The sequence below is a fragment of the Diprion similis genome, chromosome 10 (assembly GCF_021155765.1).
Source record: "Diprion similis isolate iyDipSimi1 chromosome 10, iyDipSimi1.1, whole genome shotgun sequence".
In the NCBI taxonomy this organism is placed as follows: domain Eukaryota; kingdom Metazoa; phylum Arthropoda; class Insecta; order Hymenoptera; family Diprionidae; genus Diprion; species Diprion similis.
In genome coordinates, this window is record NC_060114.1 from 4,614,764 (window position 1) to 4,638,436 (window position 23,673).

General features: G+C 36.2%; 4 protein-coding genes across 4 annotated transcripts in view; 3 read left to right on the plus strand and 1 right to left on the minus strand.

The window, feature by feature from the left end:
* Nucleotides 1–636: 636 nt before the first annotated feature.
* On the minus strand, nt 637–3,605 carry LOC124411291 (28S ribosomal protein S5, mitochondrial). Its single transcript, XM_046890351.1, has 6 exons — nt 3,372–3,605; nt 3,097–3,204; nt 2,416–2,763; nt 1,883–2,113; nt 1,572–1,771; nt 637–1,264 (listed from the first exon to the last, which is right to left on the minus strand). The coding sequence occupies exons 1-6, from the start codon at nt 3,442–3,444 to the stop codon at nt 881–883; spliced, it is 1,344 nt and encodes a 447-aa protein (XP_046746307.1). The 5' UTR covers nt 3,445–3,605; the 3' UTR covers nt 637–880.
* Nucleotides 3,606–4,695: 1,090 nt separating this feature from the next.
* On the plus strand, nt 4,696–9,339 carry LOC124411285 (polyribonucleotide nucleotidyltransferase 1, mitochondrial). Its single transcript, XM_046890343.1, has 7 exons — nt 4,696–4,885; nt 5,184–6,098; nt 6,814–6,987; nt 7,415–7,608; nt 7,910–8,067; nt 8,237–8,548; nt 8,682–9,339. The coding sequence occupies exons 1-7, from the start codon at nt 4,731–4,733 to the stop codon at nt 9,066–9,068; spliced, it is 2,295 nt and encodes a 764-aa protein (XP_046746299.1). The 5' UTR covers nt 4,696–4,730; the 3' UTR covers nt 9,069–9,339.
* Nucleotides 9,340–10,319: 980 nt separating this feature from the next.
* On the plus strand, nt 10,320–13,241 carry LOC124411298 (probable DNA replication complex GINS protein PSF2). The gene is made up of 5 exons (XM_046890360.1): nt 10,320–10,647; nt 11,758–11,866; nt 12,015–12,176; nt 12,952–13,096; nt 13,140–13,241. Exons 1-4 carry the CDS (start codon nt 10,403–10,405, stop codon nt 12,994–12,996), a joined length of 561 nt encoding a protein of 186 aa, XP_046746316.1. The 5' UTR covers nt 10,320–10,402; the 3' UTR covers nt 12,997–13,096; nt 13,140–13,241.
* A 1,169-nt stretch (nt 13,242–14,410) lies between these two features.
* The window catches only part of LOC124411283 (5'-3' exoribonuclease 2 homolog), a 36,864-nt gene continuing 27,601 nt past the window's right edge, over nt 14,411–23,673 (plus strand). The window contains exons 1-15 of the mRNA XM_046890340.1: nt 14,411–14,605; nt 14,740–14,867; nt 15,117–15,228; nt 15,389–15,562; nt 15,674–15,836; nt 16,048–16,508; nt 16,632–16,838; nt 17,592–17,744; nt 17,859–18,019; nt 18,173–18,341; nt 19,244–19,333; nt 19,467–19,623; nt 19,715–19,943; nt 20,287–20,502; nt 21,596–21,672. Of these exons, the coding sequence (XP_046746296.1) occupies nt 14,531–14,605; nt 14,740–14,867; nt 15,117–15,228; nt 15,389–15,562; nt 15,674–15,836; nt 16,048–16,508; nt 16,632–16,838; nt 17,592–17,744; nt 17,859–18,019; nt 18,173–18,341; nt 19,244–19,333; nt 19,467–19,623; nt 19,715–19,943; nt 20,287–20,502; nt 21,596–21,672 (2,572 nt within the window). The 5' untranslated portion in view covers nt 14,411–14,530. The remainder of the gene's footprint in view (nt 14,606–14,739; nt 14,868–15,116; nt 15,229–15,388; nt 15,563–15,673; nt 15,837–16,047; nt 16,509–16,631; nt 16,839–17,591; nt 17,745–17,858; nt 18,020–18,172; nt 18,342–19,243; nt 19,334–19,466; nt 19,624–19,714; nt 19,944–20,286; nt 20,503–21,595; nt 21,673–23,673) is intronic.

The window sequence follows — 23,673 nt, forward strand, 5'->3', positions numbered from 1 at the left end:
TTGTTGCCGTACTACAAATAAAATATCTTCGAGCAAGTATTCATATAATTATGATTGAACTTTATTAATTAAGTTCGTTTAATCATTAAATTATTCGAATACGCGAATATTTGGCTTCATTTCTGAACTAAATTTCAAAATTTAATTCAATTCAACCACTGATAACACACTTCGAGAATTTACATTCATTGGACAAAATGTAGTATGAAATAAATTGGCTAATAGTGCTTTAAATTACAAGTACGGTCTATTTACTGAATCATTATAATCCACCTAATCACCAAGTTTTTTAAGAATATCAAATGAAAATGCTGGGAAATTGAAAGTATTTTGGTAAACAGCTTGACTTCCACTTTCACTAATTAGTAAAATAGTTACTAAGATTGGTTGAACAATTATAAATACGGTTTCCCAAAAATATATTTCAATATTAACACATTTAGAATGTTCAAATCGAGATGAAATGACCAGCATATTGTACTTTGCTTACTATATGGAATTATAACATATACATTTTCCAAGTAGTCTTCACTCAGTAAAAAATTTATGCAGTTTGGAAGAACAAAGTATGTAAAGAACTTGGGGCATTCAGATACGATTTAGAATAACTGACATAGGCGAAAAATATTTTTTTCAGTGTTATCGATTTAATTGTAGATAATCAACACAAATAAACCGAATCTATTGAATATTTGTAAACTATTAACAGTATTGATAATAAATGGATTTTGTACATATGAAGATATCATCGTCGAATAATAAGCCAACGTCAATAACATATCTGTATACGATTATCGAATTGAGATTGACCATTACACATATTATTTTTCACAGACTATCGGTATATTACGAGTATACAATGTGCTGATCGCTAACGTTCTCAAGCATCAGCATTTACAATAGGTTTGTCTTCGCTTCGACGTGGTCTTGCTTCAGGATATTTCTCAGTTAAAAAACTTCGCAATTCACCGTAGTTAGCCAGCAATCGAACTTTGACTTTGTCCTGATTTCTGTGATACTCTTGACGCCTTAGATAAATTTCCCACGATCTGTGTTTAGTGTAAAACGGAGGAAACTTTTTTTTCTGAAGAACCACCCGATTTTTCATCACATACTGAGTGTAATCTAGAATTTCATCTCGATCAATTTCCTCAGGTTTCCTGACGACTGGTGGAGAGGCAACGACTATAGGAAATTCAGCCATTTCTTTCCTGATTTCAACTAAATGCAACTTCTTTTCTTCTGCTATTTGCGAATGGGTTTTCTGTGGTAGTGGAACAGAAAATGACACTCTTTAGAATGTATTATTTGCATTACAACAATATTTTACCGTAAGAAACCGCATCGTTGCGGTGGTTGGGGTTCCAGAGAAAGAGATAGCATGGAAGGAGTGTGTTGTCTCCTTCTACTAACTACTGTGCATGCGTGGAAGTCTAAGCAAAAATGTAACGTCAGTGATTTAGAGACAACACTTCCCTTCCGTGCTATCTCTCTTTCCAGAACGCCAGCCGTATACCTATTTAACCATGCAAGTAATCGTTTCAGTATTATTGTATTTCAGTGAACATTACCTGTTGCAGTAGCCCTATGAAAAATGCTTTGACGATGTGTTGCAGATTAGTAGAGCCTTCGATTTTCGCATACAAGTCTTTAATCCCTATCATTTGGCAACAACTTTTGATCGCTCTATGGCATCGCAGTCCATAACCCTCCGGTTGTTTCTTCACAAATATTTTCGTTTTTCCAAATTGTGTAAAAAAGTCGTGATACACTGTAAGCAAAATTATTAAAATGTACAAATGTGGAAGTCTTGATATATAATCTCATCAGAAAACATTTATCACAGTTCGTTAAATACATAGAAGAGTCTTGAACCTCATACCTGTATGATTGTTGTAAATGTTCACGTGTAAGAGTCGTTGACCAGCACGGTTTTTGGCATTTTTTACAGCCGCTTTGCCTTCGACAGCTTTGCCGAGCCCAAAACCAGCTAATCCATTTTTATTTCCCGTTACAACAAATACACTCATTCTTCTCTTACGTCCCATGTTTGCGCTCATATTAAAAACAGACTTCGATTCCAAGCATATTGTGTCAAATCCCTCGAAAGTTTCTGTAATATTTGGCACCAGAAACATAGATGAGAATATTATGTATTAATTTCACCTGCGCAAAATCTTTAAAAAATTAAATTGGCCAATCTTTACAGGAATGTGGAGACTGCTTTCTGGATTTCAAAAATTATACCCAATGAAAATAAATTGTAATATGCGTATTTGCACGAAAGAAAAGCACACCTGTTAGTTTCATTCCGAATTACGTATCGAATAGTTTGAATTAGTTTTAACACTCAGTTATTGACAAAGTTTTTCACATTTCTAGATAGCCTATATAATAAAGTTACAATGGCTTTACCTTCGCCTCTGGGATCAGGAGGCCCTATGCTTCTTCCTGGTAATTTAGATCCAGACCAGCCCCGATCAAGTGAATGAATTTTGAATGATCGACGGCCGGTGTTTTCATCGCGCATTCTCGCCAAGTTTGCCATCCGTTCCGGGTCTTCGGGAAGTTTCTGTTGCTGGATGAGTTCTCTACCTCGTATGACTGGGCTTGTTAGCCCAGGCCATACTATGTTGGCTTTTCCAATTCCGATAATTTGACCTTTGTTCAAGTTCTTTGGCATTTGCTTTCCTTTTGCTCTGCCTCTCCTCCGCCCCGCATTGCTGACACTGATAACACCCTTCCATAATGCGTCACCAGGCACTTAACAAAAAACATGATACATGTGAGTAAGCATCGATTTTTATTTGGGGTGTTCAAGGAGACCACTCACTTGCTATTATGTTTATATTTAAGTATATGCGTTTGAATAGCTGGAAACATGAATTGGAAGTATGTATACACAGTTAAAAAACGTACATTAATTTTGCTACAGAAAATTCATGAACGCCGACTACAATTCGAGCCTCTCAAGGTGGTGACATCCATTAAAATGTGGAAATTATGTGTAAATTGATAGCATACCTCAATAATAAACCTAACTGTATTTTTTTAGGCAAGAACAGTTGATGAACTGTCGAAAATTACTCAACTCACATTTATTAAAGAAATTCGTGTACCGAACAGTGGAAATTAAGGGAACTTGTGTTTTCAGCAGATTCTCATTCACTGTACTGACGAAATTCCGTTTCGGTAGTTCTAGTCCTGAAACAAATTTGGAGATTAGAGGTTATGTTCCGCCGGTCAATGAAGTATGGTTACGTTCGGACAGATTAATATTGAAATTTTCCGTGAGGCTTTGCTTTTGTGCTTGCGTTTAACTACAGTCCGTAATATGCAGCGGGAATCAATGCTTTCAATCGTTATCATACCGTGATTAGATGCGTGAAGGCGTTGTGCAGCTTTCGCAACTGATTCGTAAGCACGGACAATGCGATAAGCCATTTTTCTGTTCAATGTTAAACTGCCAACTAACGATAACAACGGGAAGTTTGATTAATCAAGCAGCCATTAAGAGGACATTTATAGTTATAAAAGGCCACTGTTTAAGTTACTGTAACGCATTTTACAATATCAATAACAGAAATTCGCATTCGGGCCGAAAGGCGAAAGCCACTCGGTCACAGATTTCTATGCATGTATAGAAGTGTGCGCTCAGTCCGTAAAAAGAGACAGAACATACGCGGTCAGTACCTGTTTTTTTCTAACCTGAAACGTAACTCTAACGTTAAGCGAACCTGATATGAATTTTTTCGAAAAAAGGATAGAAAAAAGACGGATGAGTGTTGAGTATGAAGAATACATTTGTCTTATTATATTTATCTTATCAAGCAACAGTTTTCGATTGCATAGCTTTTGATTCAAAAGTATAGCCACATCGTTCGTCACGCACTCCAGTGGCAGCCCGCTAAACTATATACTTTGGCCGCACACTAAGAATGCGTTCCGAAATTAGCTTCCAGTGCTATCAGCAATATGTTATCTCTCTTGCACCTGTGAGTTTGTTACTAGCTCTGTTTCTGTCCTAGGGAGTTTCTAACGCTGCCAGCTAGTTAGGGTGCGTTCCGAAATTAGCTGGCAGCGCTAAAAACTCCCTGCGACAGAGCTACTCGTGAACTTGAGAGTGCAATAGAGGTGCAAGATTGTTAACAGCACTAAAAGCTAATATCGGAACGCACCCGATCAGTAAGTGCATACAAACATGGAGGATCCTGATCATAGACTTATAAGATAGACCGAGCGTTTCTATGAGAGGCACTGACGCTTTCATATGAAGGACAGAGATATCTGGGAGTACTGCTCTCTCTTTTCAATCGGCGTCATGGTGGGAGACAACGGAGCAGTGGAAGTGGAACAGCTTTGCGCCTGTCATATGCGTATTTCTCCTCGTTCTTCTCTACTCAGTCCCCGCCACTAATATCGCCAGACAGAGAGAGAAATACTTCGGACATATCTCTGTCCTTTATATCCTTGGTTCAAGCGACTCATAAGAGCGCTCAGTCTATCTTATAAGTCTATGAGCTAGCTTTGGGTAAGAAGCGAATTGCTAGACCGATGTTAGTAACATCTAGTAAGTTACTAAACTGCTGCTGCTTTTTACTGCCCATGAAATCTTACCATGAGGTTGCATGGGTTGCATATTTCCGCAACAAATGACAAGCTAGCCCTCCATGGCCTCGATGTATATTGCTCCGTGAGTCCGGCATGGAAAGTAGCCGGCGTGATCAAAAATGGCGTCGATTATGTCTTTTAGGTTATTAACGAAACATAAATTGCTATCTAAATATCGAAGAAGTCTATGTGACCCTCGTATATTAAGTTGCAAATGCAGTTCCAACACTGAAAATCACGAGAAATCAAAAGTTTGTGTTAATTTGAGTAACGGGTAAGCAAAACATTCAGACATTTCGTCTAAACTTAACCTCTAACTGATCATAAGGCCTGACCAACAAAGTCACAAATGTCTCCTGATCCCTAATTTTCACGAATAGAGGCTCAAAAACGTGACTTGGGTTTTTTTTTTGTTTAACGTGAGTTGAAACCGTGATCCTAAATCATCTGATAGAATATCCACCTTTGAGCGTTGGAAAACTGTATTCAATTGATAATTGCATAATTTCATTGCACTATTTGAACGCTGTGATTTATTACACACCAACATCATTTGATTTGATGGTTTTCAGGAATGAGATCACGTTTTCAACGGGTCAATATGCCAAAATGGCAGATGGATGTGCGGTGGCATCGATGGGTGATACCGCCGTCATGGTCACAACGGTCAGTAAAGTGCGAGCTTCGAATAACTCATTTTTACCACTTGTCGTCGACTACAGACAAAAGGCAGCAGCCGCCGGTCGAATACCGACAAACTTTTTCCGCAAGGAACTGGGTCCCACCGAACACGAGATCCTGACGAGTCGCCTGATCGACCGTTCCCTGCGTCCGCTATTCCCAGATAAATATTGCTATGACACTCAAGTGATGTGCAACATTTTGGCCGTCGACGGAGTCAACGACCCAGATGTAATTGCGATAAACGCAGCATCGGCAGCTTTGCATTTGTCAGATATTCCTTGGAACGGACCGGTCGCTGCTGTCAGAATGGGTTTCATTGATGGAGAAATCGTTATAAACCCGACGAGAAAGCAGATGCAAAACAGCGATCTGAATTTAATAATTACCGCGTTGGCGAACAGTCATATTGTCATGCTCGATGGCTCTGCAAACGATATACTTCAACCAGATTTTTTCAGCACATTAAAAACTGGCGTCAAAGAATGTCGGACCATTGCACAAAGTATATCGCAACTGCGAAAACAAAATGGTAAAGCTAAAAGAGAAATCGCGGCAATTCCTGAGATGAAGGAACAGATCAAAGAGTCGATAAGAATTCTTTCAGAACTGCGACTGCGAGAAATATTCACAGATCACGAACACAACAAAATTTCACGAGATAATGCAGTGAATAACATTAGAACAGATGTTATTGAGAAAATGAAACAGGAAGATCCCGATATCGATCTTGCTGTTGTAGTGGAAGAGTTTTCAGTGCTTAGCAAAGAGATATTCCGGTCGCTCATCTTTGAAGAGAATGTAAGGTATTTGATATTCTTAATTTTTGTCACTTGATTTTATTTCTTATCATTTCCACTCCAGGGAGTAAAAGTGGATGAATTTTGAGAATATATATCTCTACAACCTGTCGTTCAATTCGATTGAGGTTTTATTTTATTCAAAATCATGTAGATGCAGCTTCATTGACATATTATTTTCACAACAATTAATTAATATGAAGCCTCGTTATTGATTATAATGTCAACCGTTCTGTTCATTGGGATATTTAATGGTGCGTATGATATCTCAGAAATTACTTAGACTGATTTATGACAAATTTGGAAAGAATATTCTCGAATACATTGTCTTGGTCACAAGCCTGAGTTTTTGAAAATCATATTCATTAATAATTAATACAACATATTGTAAATTCTGGTCAAACAGTTAAATTTCAACTTCAAATGGTAGCCATTTTGTTAAAATACATAATAAACAAATTTCGTATAATGGCAAGAAGGGTAAACTATCGAAGAATATTGGCTCCGCAGAAGTAAATTGGTAAATTTATTTTTGAGATATTGTGGGTATCACAAAACATCTCACAGAGTGCAACAGTTGACTTTGTTGTCGATAAAAATACGTCCCGTAAACTGATTTCATTAAAAAGTAGTACGGCTACAGAACTGGGAATAAACTTCTCAAATTAGTATTAGTTTGGGTATAGTTTAATGCTCAATCTACTAACTCTTGATTGATAAGGTGCGACGGGCGAACGCTTGATGAATTGCGTAACATATCGTGCGAAGTTAATCTTCACAACCCCCTCCATGGGTCTGCAGTATTCCAGAGGGGACAAACACAAGTGTTTTGCACAGTAACTCTAGATTCGCCGGAAAGTGCTATGAAAATGGATGCCATTTCTATGCTGACAAGGTAATTAGTTGAATAATTATTTATTGCAAAGATTATAATGACTTTTTATTCTTTGTGAAAAAGTTAAATGCAGGTTTAAATTATAGCTACTTATAGGGTTGTTCAAGAAAGTGACCCGAATATTCAGATTCAGGGAATCTTAGATTAATCTGACAACTTTCTGTTTTCAAAAAAATAAAAGAAATCGTATTTTACGTTTTTCCTCTTTCTAATTTTGGGAAATAGAATATACAATCATGTTTGTGTGTATTGGAGTAACTATAAATATGTGAGTCAACAGTTGGAGAGAGAGAATAACTTAATAAACCAACCGAAGATGCAAAATATTAGGATTGAAATTATTGAGATTACAATCTATATTCTCTGTTTTATTCTAGTGTACTTTACTTTGAATTTCAAATGAATTGTTTGTGTTTCTTTTTTCCAGTGGAATAAAGGAAAAAAAGTTTTTCTTGCACTATGAGTTTCCACCATTTGCAACAAATGAAACTGGACGTTCAGGACCGGGTGGACGGAGAGAGATTGGTCACGGTGCTCTTGCTGAGCGAGGACTACGCGCTGTTCTTCCCAAAGACTATCCCTTTACTGTAAGGCTCACTAGCGAGGTGCTAGAATCCAATGGTATGTAAATATATAAATCAGTCCAGCGTTCTAAAAAGTTCAGGTTGAAGTTCAAAATGTCCAGTGTTTCTCACAAAAAAATGAAAGAAAATATTTTTGTGTCTTTCACATACACAGAACTGATGAGCGTTAAATCAGATTTTATATTCGAGAAGATCAAATGTTTTTTTACAAACAAAACACATTAGGTTATATATTTTTTTCCGATCAGTGAAAAAGCTAAAAATTTAGAGTCAAATGGAAGTGTGAACAGTTGTGACATGATGAAGCAGTAAAATACACTGTAATTTTCTTTTTAAAGGTTCTTCATCAATGGCATCTGTTTGCGGTGGAAGTTTAGCACTAATGGATGCCGGTGTTCCAATAACCGCCGCAGCTGCGGGAGTAGCGATGGGTTTGGTTACGAAGTATGATGAAACTAAGCAGATCAGCGACTACAGAGTCCTTACAGATTTATTGGTATATTATACCTGCTAAGTATTGCTTTTTGGATTGTTGTTTTTCTTTTAGAAATTAGTGTACGTTTCGCTTCCCTTTCGGTGAGGAAAACCACTCGTAGTCCACTTTTTATGCTTTTATTTTTAACTAAAGTTTGTATGTTAAGCATGTAACGTTGACTTATCGCCAGGGTATCGAAGACTACATGGGCGACATGGACTTCAAACTAGCAGGTACAAAGAAAGGGATCACGGCCATACAGGCAGACGTCAAGATTCCCGGGATTCCGGCAAAAATTGTATTTGAAGCATTGCAGCAAGGCCACGACGCGAAATCAAAGATCATTGAAATTATGAGATCTGCGATCTCCAAGCCGAGAGAAGAGAAAAAACCAAATATGCCAGTGTCAGAAATTCTTGAAGTACCCGGTCATAAGCGTGCCAAGTTCGTTGGAATTGCGGGCTCAAATCTTAAAAAGATACTCGTCGAAACTGGAGTTCAGGTTCGAGTTATTTCAATTTTTATGAAGTTTCTCTTTTACTTCAGAAGCTTCATCACTGTATTACATTTGAAGTAATGCAGTGTTTTTTTATTCCCTATTTATGGAAACAAATGTATCACACCGCTTGTTGCAGGTGAATCAAGTCGATGACACAATCTTCTCACTGTTTGCGCCTAACCAAATTGCAATGGACGAAGCAAAAGAAATAATAGATGAGATTCTTACTACGGAACGTGAGCCGGTTTTAGAGTTTGGGGCAATTTATACCGCCAGAATTGTGGAGGTTCGTGACTTGGGAGTGATGGTCACACTGTATCCGAATATGAATCCGACATTGGTCCATAATTCGCAGTTGGATCAACGGAAAATAAATCATCCAAGTGCTCTAAATTTCGAAGTTGGTCAAGAAATACACGTTAAATATTTTGGCCGAGATCCTGTATCTGGAGCAATGAGGCTATCGAGAAAAGTTCTACAAAGCGGCGCTGTTGCACCTGTGAAAAAATTCTCAAGTTCGTGAATAGGCGAGATTTCGAGTCATAATTAAATGAATTGCAAACCACAATTTTTTACGTATGAGCAGGTCGTTCGGTGTTTGTATGATATGTACTATGAAGTTAGTAAAAAAATCATCGTTTGCAGCAACATCGCTCGTGGCGAGTCGATAGAACCTATCAAGAAATTGCATTGCGATTTTAGAACATAACTATTTGTTACTTTATATTATATCGAGTAATTAGATCTTTGGTAACAATACCATAGGCTGTAAATATATTTTCAATTTCATTACATTTCGTCATGTTCATTTAACTTAGATACAGCTTATTTTCTAGTCCATTTGGTTTATTCGCATTTTGCACAAGGTTCCTGGTAAATTTCAAATTCTGAATTTCATGCTAAAAACATTGGGTTTGACTTTTAATACACTCTTAATGATTTGTATCTACCAATGTCGTTCATACGTCAATCAAACAGTGAGCTCATCATTGGATTGGAATTTCTCCAGGAGCTTTCCTAAGTGTAATCAGATATTATCTGTTGATGATAATAAACTCGTTTCCGTTACAGATATAGAAAAATTGCTTATTTTACAGAAATTTACAGAAGTAATGCACCTAACATCGGATTGGCAAAATTACATTTTTCGAGTGGCATATGGTTGAAGTATTCTTCAATCAACGCTCGGTACCTTGACCAAGACCTTGACGATCTTGAAATATCTTCAACGTTGACAATGTATCTGATAATTCGTGATAATTCATTTGATTTTTCCTCAAATTCTAGTAACTTAGGGTGCTTCCGATATTAGCTCCTAGTGCTTTCAATAATCTTTTATCTCTTTCGCGCTGCCGGATTCGTGAATAGCTCTGCCTTTGTTCTAGGGAGTTTCAACTACCAGCTAATTTCCATCGGATTCCCAGCCGGCTGCACTAAGTACCATTTTCTCAGTTGTCCACCAATGAAAACAGTGAAATCCTAGGGAGAATGCACTCAGTGCAGCCAATCAAGAATGGTGTAACGCGTTATCGATTTGTTTGACAAAAAAGAATCGACTTCGTGATAACCGAAAGTTTGATGAAGCACATTAATCGATTAATCGCAGGTCGATAAAGCTGGCTTTTTCTGACTTTTGGGATGCGTTCCGAAATTAGCTTCTAGTGCTATCAGCAATCTCTTATCTCTCTTGCGCCTGTGAGTTTGTCACTAGCTCTGTCTCTGTCCTAGGGAGTTTCTAACGCTGCCAGCTAGTTTCGGAACGCACCCTAAATATCGAAAAATTTCGCAACAATTAGCAGCAACAAGTTACAATATCGTACACATGTCGTTGACAGAAAAACAATTCTGTTATAAGACATGGATCCAAATGAAGTGGAGTTCTTGGGGGAGAAACAATTGGTGACAATTATACCGAGTTTCACTTTCAATCAGATTCATTTGATATCTGGAACAATTGGACCGTTCCGTGCCGGGTTACCTACTCAAGTTCCAATTTGGTTGGCAGTTAATTTGAAACAACAACAAAAGTGTCGCATTGTCGGTCAAGAATGGATGGACGCCAATCTATTGACAGACGTCAAGGACGAAGAAAAAAATTCCAAGTAACTATTAATATTTGCCCCATGCGATTCCAAGTCCATGGAATCGCATCATCTGCTTACTGTCAACTTAACCTAACCTAACCTCTCTTGACACTTCCTAACAAATGATGAAGTTGAAGTTCTTAACTTGAATATAATGATATATTTTTGGCAAAAAATTTTTATTTCGTTAACTTGAAATCGCCTGATATTCAGTAAACCATAATGCAGCATTAAGAAAGTCTTATTTTGCAAATACTAATTCCAAAATATTTTTGAAGCTGTAAAATAGTGATATTCTTTTATTCCAATGTTTCGTTACATTGATGTTACTACTTTTAGCTTCATGACAAGTTACGTATTATTTTAGATGTCAACACATATTGATGCATTTTTTAATTTTTCCCTTTTTTCAAACATCAATCACGTTGTTACGCAAGCTATGTATAAATGTGTTTTGTGTTTTGGTTCGGCATTCCTTGTTTTAATGACTATTATCTAGGGGCTTTGAGAATGGAATGATGAAGGTGTTAGTAGCATCAAGCTAAATACATAAAATTCACAAATTCTTAACACACTTGAGCAAACCGCGCAAAAATGATAAAAGATATGCATTTACAGTCCCGGTAGATAAAACTTAATGCATAAGTCAACTCAAAGTTTAGTGCAATAATGCCATTTCAGAAAAAGTTATTATTACGCAATTTTACGACTATTTATGTTATTGCTATTTATGTAAACATGCATAAAAAATAGGAATATTAACTAGGTATAAAGTCTCATTGATCATATGGGATTCTCAGAGTGCAAATTCGTAAATGATGAACTTGACGAAGTTGTTCAATTATACATATTATAGTCAATACTGGTTACATAATTAATTGCACCGTTCTTGTATAGCTTTATATTGATGAAGAGTTTTTTAAACTGCCCTCGATTTCATAAAAATTTGACTCTTAATTTTGATAGTAACTGAAAAATTATGTTCAATATCATAAGTGTTTTATTTGTGCAGCTACAGAATGAATGCTAGAGATGAAAATATGAAAACGCTGATAGTTCAGCCTCTACTGGAAAATTTTTGTTTCGAGAAATAATCTACTAAGTAATTGACTAAATTTTGTATTACAGGTTTTTCACACAAATGCCTAGTGATCACTATATGGACGAAACTCTCATGCTTCTGGGCGTAGCTCCAGAGGACATTCCACAGGCTGAAGAGATCAGAACAATTGTTAAGGTGACTAAATTTTTGCTAATCAGACATTTTATTCACAGAAACTAATTGATGAAGAATTTTGTGACTCAACGCACTTAAATTTGAAATCAGGAAATCGAATGTCCGACATAACAAAGAAGCTTTCCGAAATAAAGAAAATTTGTTCTAGGATCTATGGGATATTCGTATGTCTAAATTACGTACTTCAGTCGATGCCTTCATGAAAAGTGACAGCGTTTTTGCTAAACTAGACCATTTAACACCAATGGAAATAAATTGCATACGGCCTTCGCTACCTCATGCTCTTGATCAGCGAGATCGCATTCAAACGGTATGCATTTTGTTTACACCAAGCCATGTATGATTTTAGAGATAATATTAGGCTGCAGAATTACTTTGCATTTACCATCTTTTCTGCTTCTGCAGGAAAACAATTAGGAATTAAAAAAAAAATTTTTTCCCAAACCACCCATAATTTTGTAACTACTTGACACGAATGTAAAGTCGTAATTAATACTCAGTCAATTTATTCAAGAAATGGGTGTAGACTTGTTTTCCAATTTTCAAAAGTATCAGAAAGTTGTTTGCATGCGAAAATTTTGTAAAACTTTAACAAAGAGTATTGCTGAAATGAGGGGATCAAAAGTGACCAAGATTATTCAATATTTAATCCTTCTGTATTCTGACCTATGTGAATGATGACTAGTAATCCTAACTTTCTATTTTTATTCACTTCTTTGAACCACTTCATTATGGTGATTATTGTGAGTTTCAACCGAGATTGAAGTTTGTAATGCTAACTTAATTGAACATTGTAAGAGAATATTGCGTTTTGTGAGTTTATAGTTCCAAAACAAGTACGTTTTGATTTGTTCTTTATGGTTTATTTCAATTTTGGCACGTTTCAAGTTGCCAAATAACGATTTAAAAAAACCCTCGTTGCATTAAACTGTAAAACTTCAATCTCGTTCTTATTCCTATAAGACTGTGTTGAAATTCGACCTGGATTTCAAGAGAGTCTAATTTTCATCATTGTATTTATACATATCTACATATCTTTGCAATCGGAATACAGATAAGAAATAACGAAATTATTCATTTTTCAGTGTGGCAGCAGAACACGAGATTCCCAAGACACACAGCGTACATAGAATGCCTGTACTATGGTATAGAAAATCGTTTATACTTCAATAACCAATAGGATAATTTTTTTACACTCCAAATTTACTTGTTTTCAATGGTATTCTATGTAGGTGCATAATTTATTTATATCCGGTTGCGTATATGCGTGCGTCCGTGTGCCTGCTAGCACTACTAAATGCAAAATTCATAGTTTGCATAAAAATTATTTCCACCAGGATGCAGCATAGAATTATAGGGAGACTACTTTCGTTGAATATCTAAAGATACGGCCTTTGAGGCTTGACGATTATGAGTAATCAAGTATTAAAATAACATTATATTTAGTTTGATGTGAATATGAATCTTACTCGTGCTATTAAATAATAGGTACTCTTTATTACAGGTATAGTAGATATCTGTGATTGCCTTACCATCAGAGTTGCTTCGTGTATGACAAATTGCCTATAATACGGCGCTGTATTCTACATTCGGAAAAGAAAAGTCCAGTAAAATACTATCTTAACATTTTGCTGCCTAGTTCATGACTGACAGGGATGCCAATAAAATAAGTAATTTGAATTCAGTGTGCATAGCGCTCTTCTGCTTTATTCGCATGCCCATTGGTCAAGAGTTCAGCAGCATTTTGCTGCCCGTGAAAATCTGCCCAGAGATTATGGCTTCACATGTTGCGTTCCGAAATTAGCTGGCAGCGCTGAAAACTCCCTAGGACAGAGGCAGAGCTACCCACGAACTCAGGAGTGCAATAGAGATGCAAGGTTGTTGACAGCACCGAGAATTAACATGGGAACGCACTCAGAATTAATATCTTGTCTTCCATGGACGCAATGCATAGTTAGATGTTATCTAGTAGCTTCCGGAAGCACTTGGTTTTTTCACAAGATCCTAGTACTGCAGTTATAAGGTAGTAACAACCATATATACCTATAATAACTGTAAAAAAGTGGTAGCAAGCCTAGTCGAAAGTACAATAATCTCGGATATTCCAAATGAATTATTTCTGGTAATCCGCCTTGAATGAGTTTCTAAAATTCACTGTAGCAATTCAAATAAACGAGACGGTCAAGACTTCTAATTAATAAAAACCAAATATATCTTTTATTCAAAAGTATTGTGAAGAAGAAGAAGAAGAAGAAGAATAACAAACGTCGTTAAAGAGAATAATAATTGAATAATTAAAAAACAAATGAAGGCGTGGTGAGCTATGCTGGTCTTGTTGCGATCCGTCTAGGGGAATCTGTTGTACGCGTCATGTGGATATAGCATGAGGTTGAACATCATGTGGATGCGGTATAAGGCAGAGTGAATTCCACACTCACTGTAACACGTAGCGCCACCTAGTCGAGTAGTCGTACTTTGCAGTGTTCTGTTGATTCTATATGTTGATTTATTTCACGGTGATTGATACGGTTTTTTTTTTTTGTCACAATTTACAAGATGGCTACCAACCATCTGTAGATCACATAAAATTTATCGTAAATACTACATAAATTTATACGTGCAAAGTATAGTTATATAAACGCAAGATTAAGAACAAATTCAGTTATGGGTGTACCGGCATTCTTCCGATGGCTCAGCCGAAAATATCCGTCAGTTATAGTGGAATGCATTGAGCAAAAGGTGAACCAAAAACCACGTATTTGGATTCGTTTTCGGGCTTATACTCTCGAATTCGAAAGAACTACATGAAATATTCTTCAAGCATTGACTCAATCGCCACTTTATCCAACTCACTAAATTTTTTATTATTTCAGACGACTACCACAAACGGGGTTCGTGTACCCGTCAATTCCGCCGATCCTAACCCCAATGGGGTCGAATTTGACAATTTATATCTTGATATGAACGGTATTATTCATCCATGCACTCATCCTGAGGACAAGTAAGTATCCCTTTTATACTACTAATTCGTTTTTCATTTTGCATGATGCTTATAAGAATTAATACTCTGTTGGAACCTTGATGTATTATGAAATTGAAGTTTGTGACGTTAGTATAACGATGCATTTTCATATCTTACTTTTGACAGTTTGATGGAACTGTTTCGCATAACTTACCAGTCAGAGATAATTTTTTTAATAGTCCACAGTGATATCTTTGTAAGAATCTAATAATAAATTGACTTTATCAGGCCAGCTCCAAAAAATGAAGACGAAATGATGGACGCCATTTTTGAATGCATTGATAGATTATTTGCCATTGTACGTCCAAGAAAATTACTATACATGGCGATCGACGGTGTTGTAAGTTCAGCGTTAGATATTCATTTCTTAATTTTTTTTCTTTAGACTTGAACTGATATAACGGTTTATTGAAATTGCTAAATATTTTTCAAAACACGATTAAAACTTACATTTAACATTTTCATGTTCAAATTTCTAATGCTTACTTTTGCATTTTCAGGCACCGAGAGCAAAAATGAATCAGCAGAGGTCCAGGCGATTCCGAGCGTCTAAAGAAACGACAGAAAAGATTGCTGAAATCGATAGAATACGCTCAGAATTAGCTCTTAAGGGTGCGTTTTTACCTCCTGAGAAACCCAAAGGGGACCATTTTGACAGTAATTGTATTACGCCTGTGAGTAACAAACTAATTGTAATAAAATATATGATGTTAAGTTTGATTGTTCGAAAAGTTCTTCAACACAGATTGAAAAATATTCTAAAACTGCATGAAAAATTGTTTTAGGGTACTCCTTTTATGGCGAGATTATCGGCTTGTTTACATTACTACATTCACGCACGATTAAACAACGATCCTGGATGGCGTGGCATCAAGGTTATTCTAAGCGACGCAAATGTTCCTGGAGAAGGAGAGCATAAAATTATGGACTACATCCGAAAGCAACGGAGTAAGTGCATTTTGAAATAATTTTTATTCCGAGGTATGAAGTTAGTAACGTTAGTGTAACGAAACATTTAACAATTCGATTTTCTGATTTCATCAATTAATTAACGATTTCGATAAATCGTTCTCTGAATGGATCGATTAATCGAGGTTATTAATCATATCTTTCTATCGATTATGTGCTTATTATATCTTTCAATTAAACAATTTCTCAGGTCAACCAGATCACGATCCTAATACGCAGCACGTTTTGTGCGGAGCAGATGCGGACTTGATAATGTTGGGATTGGCAACACATGAACCGAACTTTACGATTATCAGAGAAGAGTTTAAACCCAATAAGCCAAGACCGTGCGATATCTGTGGTCAATTGGGTCATGAAATGAAAGATTGCACAGGCTCGGAGCCAGTCGCAAAAGAGGAAGAGAATCTGTTCGGATCCGAATGTCAATTTATATTCGTCAGATTAAACGTACTTCGAGAGTATTTGGAACGAGAATTACAAATGCCTAATTTGCCTTTCAAGTACGATTTCGAACGTGCTATTGACGATTGGGTCTTCATGTGCTTCTTTGTAGGAAATGATTTTCTGCCGCATCTTCCGTCGCTTGAAATCAGAGAAGGTGCCATAGACAGATTAGTCAATTTATACAAGAAGACTGTGTATAAAACAGGCGTGAGTTTAACAATTCATTTGATGTGCAAGTCGCTAAAAGGGTACCTTTTGCATCATTCAATCAACGATTGATTGAAATGATTTAACTAGCTGAAAACCTATATATGTGGTATTTTTTTTTAGGGCTTTCTGACCGACAGCGGCGATGTGAATCTGGACAGGGTTCAAATGATAATGTCTGATCTTGGGAACGTTGAAGATGAGATTTTTAAAAAACGCCAACAAGATGAATTGCTTTTCAAACAACGACAGAAAAACAAGAAGAGAAGGATGGAGGCTATCAGCAATTACAAACCCAATTGGGTTCCTGCTGGACAATTTGCTCCAACTGTAAGTTCGGATGGAAAATTTGACAAATACGGTGAAATGAATGAAGCAGTTTAAAATTTTTAGTTCAGATGTTAGCCTTTACTCATTGAATTGGCTACATAATTTCGTTGAACAATTATTAGAATTAATGTGGTAATTTGTCTGGAAAACCTTCAACCTGCACTTTTAAGAAGTGCAGAGAAAGAAGAAATTTCTTTTCTAAAAAGGGTTATATACACCGTAAAATGGGCTACGATTTTCAGACACATCGTTTTTCTCATACTAGCCAAATTTTCATTAGTATTTTATTAGAATTTTATATTTTTGTCAAAAGGAAGTCATTCCTTTCTTCTTTTATTTGTCGGTTTAAAGTGTTTATTAAAAATGCCTACATAAACGAAGTGAAGAACACATTTCACTTTTCTCGCCAAAGGATCGTCGTATCGAAAGTTTTCATGTTCGTTTGATAAACAAAAAAAAAAAAAAAAAAAAAAAAACAAACAGATTGCACAGATTGAGAAATTTACCACTGGCTAAACGGTTGTTTTCATTTAATTACACCAATTAAATCATACATAGATTATCTAGAAACAGAGCTTTCGAATTTTTCACTGAAACGATTCAACAGGCTAAATGCATCACTATGTATACAGACCTCACCTCAAAGTATATGAAAATTAAATTTGCGCCCGATGTACTCAGTACTTTGCAAAGAAATTATCATCCGCATGGAAAATACGGATGCCGGTAATTGATGGCGTCATTTAATTTCAGCCCTTGGGTCAAGGGACGCAGCCCGTACAAAATGCTCGCCAGGAAGCATTCCAAATGCGAATGCAGGGTAGAAATTACGGTACGAGCGCTACAGAGAGAGCCTTGAAAGGAACGAACGCCAGCAATGCTTTAGAGAGTATGCTAGTACCAGAGGTGAGCCTATTCTCTCCCTGAATCAACTTGAACCATGTTAAAAGTTATTTCTCATGTCTCAGAAATGTGACTGAACCAGAGTTCTTCATGTGTGATTAATGTGAACAAACGTAGGGATCGGGCAACAAAGGACAGAAGCGAAAGGTCGAGAATCAAACGACGGAGGAATCAGACGACGATCAAGCTCACGACGAGGTCAGACTATGGGAAGATGGATTCAAAGATCGATACTATGAGTCCAAATTCGACGTTTGCAAAGACAATCTGGCGTTCAGGTAAAATTACTTATTATTGGACTTCACGATCAGTATTAGTGATTATTTTTAAGTTTTGATAAAAATATTTCATGCAGATACTATTTCATTAGCTGTATTCAACAGTTTCAGATGTAAAGTAAACTTTGATAGATGATGTCTTTTTTTTCTTAGGAATAATGTCGCACTCCAATACGTACGCGGCCTTTGCTGGGTGCTTCGCTATTATTACCAAGGCTGCGCGTCTTGGAAATGGTATTTTCCTTACCATTACGCTCCATTTGCCAGTGACTTTATCAACATAGGTGGACTGTCGACAGAATTTGAGAAGGACACAGTTCCAGTGAGTATTTTTCAACAAATTCAACGATTTTGAATTTGTGAAGGTAGCAAGTCAAAATGGCTTTCCTCAACCTTTCCACAAATGTTAGTCACAGTTTTATTCTGTGTAGCAAGAAAAATGCTGTGAATTGAAAATCTGCTTTTACGATCCTGAATGGAACATGTTATGTACAATTTCGTAGTCACCATGTGTTGTTTATAACTTTATAACACATCTAGACAGAATCTCGCGATACCTTACGGATGTTGAAATGGCTGAAATTTCAGTGTCTTCATTGTAATCGCTCAAATTTATGAAAAAGGTGATGCTTAGAAAACGAGTTACAAGAGCACAAGCTTATGAATGTACACTCAATAATGTGTGATGTCATTTATTTGAACGTATCAATTTGTTTGATTTTCACAAATTCATATTTCGTTGAGAAAAACAAGTTTTAGTGGATAAAAGTAAATTTCTATAAGTACAGTACAACAGATATTGTCTTTTAGTATATTGTTATCACATTATTTTCATTGGTCCTGCTGTAAGTCATTCATAGTTGGATGGAAGTATTGAAAGAGAAGAGAAAAATATGCTCGTGTGACGAAACTGAACAGCATAAAGCACTGAAAAATCTCGGAGTGTCAAATATTTTTCTGTACGGTTTAGTACTCGAGTTGTTTTATCAATACAATCGAGGAACTCATACTATACTGTTTAGTTTTAAAACGCCATTTTTTGTTGTTCACTTTCACTTGAAAAACTTTTTATATATAGCAAAAACTTTTCAACACTCCTAACTTGCTAACCCTTGGAAAATTTAGAACTAAAATTGAAGGGCTTTATTTTTTCCCAAAGAATAAATGTACTTTAATATTCTGGACACAATTCTGTAACAAAAGTTTTTCATTAACTTCTCGCAGTTTCGACCCCTGGAACAACTGATGGGTGTTTTTCCTGCTGCGAGTAGCTCACATGTTCCTCCCCCATGGGCAAAATTGATGAGCGATCCGGTGAGTTTAGAATAAATTTTGCAGATCCGTTGTCCGTCATATGACAAAAAAATTCAGACTTTAATAAGTTGAAAATTTATTATGTTATATAATGCGAGTGATCGCATTAAGAAGATTAAATTTTTGTTTACAGAAATCTTCAATCATAGATTTTTATCCTGAAGATTTTAAAATTGATTTGAATGGAAAGAAATTTGCCTGGCAAGGAGTTGCTCTGTTGCCATTTGTCGACGAAAAGAGATTGTTCAAAGCTCTTGAGCCTTACTATTCGTGTCTAAGCGAAGCAGAAAGTGAGTCACGCCAATATCTCAAGTCATTTAAATGATTAAATTCTTAGTACTTTTTGATAATCGAGTCCCCGTAATATTTTTATTTCTTCAGAAAAACGTAACGTCAGAGGTGACGATCGATTATACGTCAGCCTTGATAATAAAGGCTACGATTTTATAACTGGATTGTATAAAAATAAAGTGGACTCTAATGTTGAAACTGACATATGCATCGATGGCATGCGTGGAACGGTTTTACTAGCAGAGGATTGCATTGGAGATGGTGCTACGTTGAATTCCCCGATCGGAGGGTTACCAGTACGAGAGAATCGGGTTTATTGGTGAGAAAATTTAGTCCTTCAATCCACAATATTAGTGTTTAACACGATATTTGTGCATACGAGCTGCACAGTTTGATCTCGTAATTTGTTTCATTTCAAAAATACTGGAAAAGGTTTTCATTCTTTGGAGACTTGCTTTTTATTACCCGAAGAGCGATGTTTCGAAGTTTGATCAGAGATAAATAAATATAACTTAATTGAACCAACTTTTTTGTCTCTCTAGACGTAAACATAAAAAACATACTATTTGTAACTCAAGCACAAGAAAACTTTTTCATTTATTGACCAGTATCATAAGTATTTGTCTGAATTATTTTTATATCTACTGTTGACAAATTTTCAGCGTGAGATTTCGAGATCCGAAGTATCAGAAAGATTTCATATACCCAGCAAGGAAACTCAAAGGTGCCAAAGAGCCTCCTAAAGTTTTGAAACCTCAGGACTTTGAACAGATGAATCGAGCGAGCGGTGGTGGGGGAAATCAGTGGCGTCCACAAATTGGATTCACACCTTCAACGCAAAGAGCTACTCTTGGAGACGCAGGTCATCGAATGTTAGGGTCAGTAGCTTGCCTTTCAGTTTTGTTTTACCAAAAAAAATTCTTTATCCTTTCTTTTTGTCTGTTGAAAAATCAGGGAAATTTCAGAGAATTCGGGCGCAGTTCCTGGAATTTTTCTGATTTCTTCTGCCACTGAGCCAAATATTTCAGTCACTTTGTAATATGGGTGTAGAAAACAAATATTTTACTAAAAGTATGTATATAAGTGAAAATTTTACCAAGAACCCAGTACTAAAACTGATTTACACTATCCAACACATATTGCTGAATCGAACTGATGATTAGGTATGATTTTCTGGCACAGAAATACATATATCGTGATACATTTTTTTTTTAAATAAGGACATCGAATGTTCATTGGAATGTTGAGTAATTGGGATTGAGAAAAATTGATCTAAATTTGAGACAGCTTGACTATTTCAACTCACAACAAAGATATTCTGCGTTATACAATTGATTGAATTTAAATTATAAAAAAGTGAGTTTGTTCAGTGAGTTTTGTTGGGAAAACGGGAAACTGTCGGGGAATTTTAGTAGTTAATATCGTTGACAATAGACACTCAGTTGAAGAAGCGCGCTGTGTCGCAATTGGGAACATATTATCAGTTATATTATGACAAGGAATCTATTCACTGGATTGTAAGTCAAAGGAACGTAAAAGAGTTGATTTTTTTTTGAAAATACAAGAAATCGATGAAGATAACTAAAGGAACTAAGGTGGAAATCCTAGAAATGTCGCGAAGTCAATGTTAGAGGATTGAAATCATTGATATGATTTCCAAGTGAATTGCTCCTTGGATTGTGACAAACTCCTCAATTCTTTGAAAATCGAGGAAAAATTTTTAAACTCTCAGATACAGATGAAATATCGCATCATGAGGTGTAAACATTTGCAAATTTCAATTTTGTAGATAAGCGACATGTGAGAAATGTAATTACTTCCATAACTTTGGTATGCAAAAATTGCAATTCATGTGTCATTACATCTCTCAAATCACTGTGGGTTTTATATTTTTGTGCGCTAGAATAACATAAACCATTGATACTATTTCGATAACTTTGCTGAGTAAGAATCTTTTTCTCTTTCATGCAGGCATCACAGGAGCAACAATAGCCCTGGACAATACGCTTATGTTCCCCCTCCGCAGGTTGGATACCATCAAAATCGTGGTGAGTTTGATACAGATTAAATTATTTCTAAAGTCAGCAGGGTGGCCACTTTTCTGAAAACCTAGAAAATCCAAAAATTTTAAAGATTTTTGTATACAAGGCAGGGAATTGTAGCATATATTTGTGTTTTTTCTTGGAAATTTTGCTAAATATTGTGATTAATGCAATTTCTAAAGTTTTCAACTATTACCAGTAACTCAAACTAGATGTAAATAATTTTCTTACTCGCGTATTTCTGGTTTTCATCAATGAACTATTTCACCCCAACATGTTTGAAAATATAGACAAAGCGTTGCGAAACGCGATATTTCAAAGTGCAAAAAGTCAGTGAAAAATCGTAATTTCGTTTTACAGGGAAATAGTAAAAAGTTAGGGAATTTTCAAAATCAAATTTAGTGGCCATCCAGCAGTGAATCTCCCTATAATTTCTTAGCAACTAGTAAGAAAATTATATTTCTATCGATGCGTCTATACAATATATATATTATACACTGCAAAGTGGCATTTCTCAAGCTCGTCGGGTAGCTTATTGGTCAGAGCAGTCACCCGGAAAGCGAAAAGTCCCGGGTTCTAAACCGGGTTCAGTCCATGATGCGAGTATACATAGAACTCCTACGACACGCCCCTTTCTTTGAGGTTAAAGCCTTTAAGTGAGATGTGTACCAACTGTATAAAAAAATCCCTATATTGTTAGGGAATTATTTTTCTGGCGAACGGTAACCTGCTCGGTAATGCCGTCATGTATAGTTGTGGTGTGAGTTATTTAAAGTCCCGCTCATTTTTTCCCCACGCAGATTCAACGTCACAACAATTAATCACCACTGATCTAGGGAATTTTGGTGCCATCGGTACGCATCTTACTTAAGTCCAGTTAAGCGCGAGAGAGAAAATTTTTTGGACAAAGAAACTCCACTTCTAGACACACCATGTATATTCACACCACAGTCCAGTCTAAACCGTGAAACATTTTTTACGGATCCACGAGAAATGCACGTCACAATACATACGTATATACATAACACACGGCACGTTTTGATTAGTCGTTAACGAGCCGTCGTCAGGTTTGATTGTTTTGAGTGGCTAAAGTCAAAAGGCTGGACGCACGATTGAACTTATTGATTAACTTGCAGCAGTAACTTAAAAATGAATGGTCGGGGTCTTGCTAAATAAACGCGTGGCGTAGACGTACGTATATATGTATAACATGTGCAGATGTATATTTGTACGTGTATACACACGATAAAATTGTGGGGTGGTTTTAATGGGGTTCCACCGACGCCCGATAACCGTTCCCCCCTAGACTTTACTCTCTGCAGTCAGTCAGTCGTTCGTCGTCACTCCCATAAGGATTACAAAACTTGAATTAAAACGCACGCGTGCCCTTCTGACTTACGATACGCGTCGCGTCACTATACATATACTGGATAGATTATATGCATATTTGCAGGGGAGTCGGTATTGTATTCGCTTCGAGAAAAACAAAAGAAAAAAAATTCAATAGTATAATAATATAGGTACTTATCTAGCTCGTGAACTTACCATGTAAATAACGGATGGAGGTAAAAATGTCAAAATTTTGGCAACAATATGTTTAAAAAAAATTTTAATCGATAAATGGAAGTTCGTTTTTTTCTGTTGAATTTTGACATATAGAAAGTCGAAGTATAGAATCGCCACAATTTTGATGATTGTATGGGTATTTCGGATTTCTACGCTTTACTTTTCTGCATTTTAATTTTTTACGTATTATAATATTCCGTAAATCATATTTTCTCGTTTTTGAAAATTCGATTTTACCAGCCTTTATATTTTCTAATCAGTCTACATTTTTATTATCACCCGTAAGTAACTTTTATCGGCCCTTGGGCATTGATCGTATAACAGTAACTATAATTCATTAAGGTTCAAATTATGACAGTCATACATGAATTTACCTATCGCACCGGGTTATGGCCGATTTTTTTCGGTTATAACATCATGAAAAGTGAAAACAACTTACCA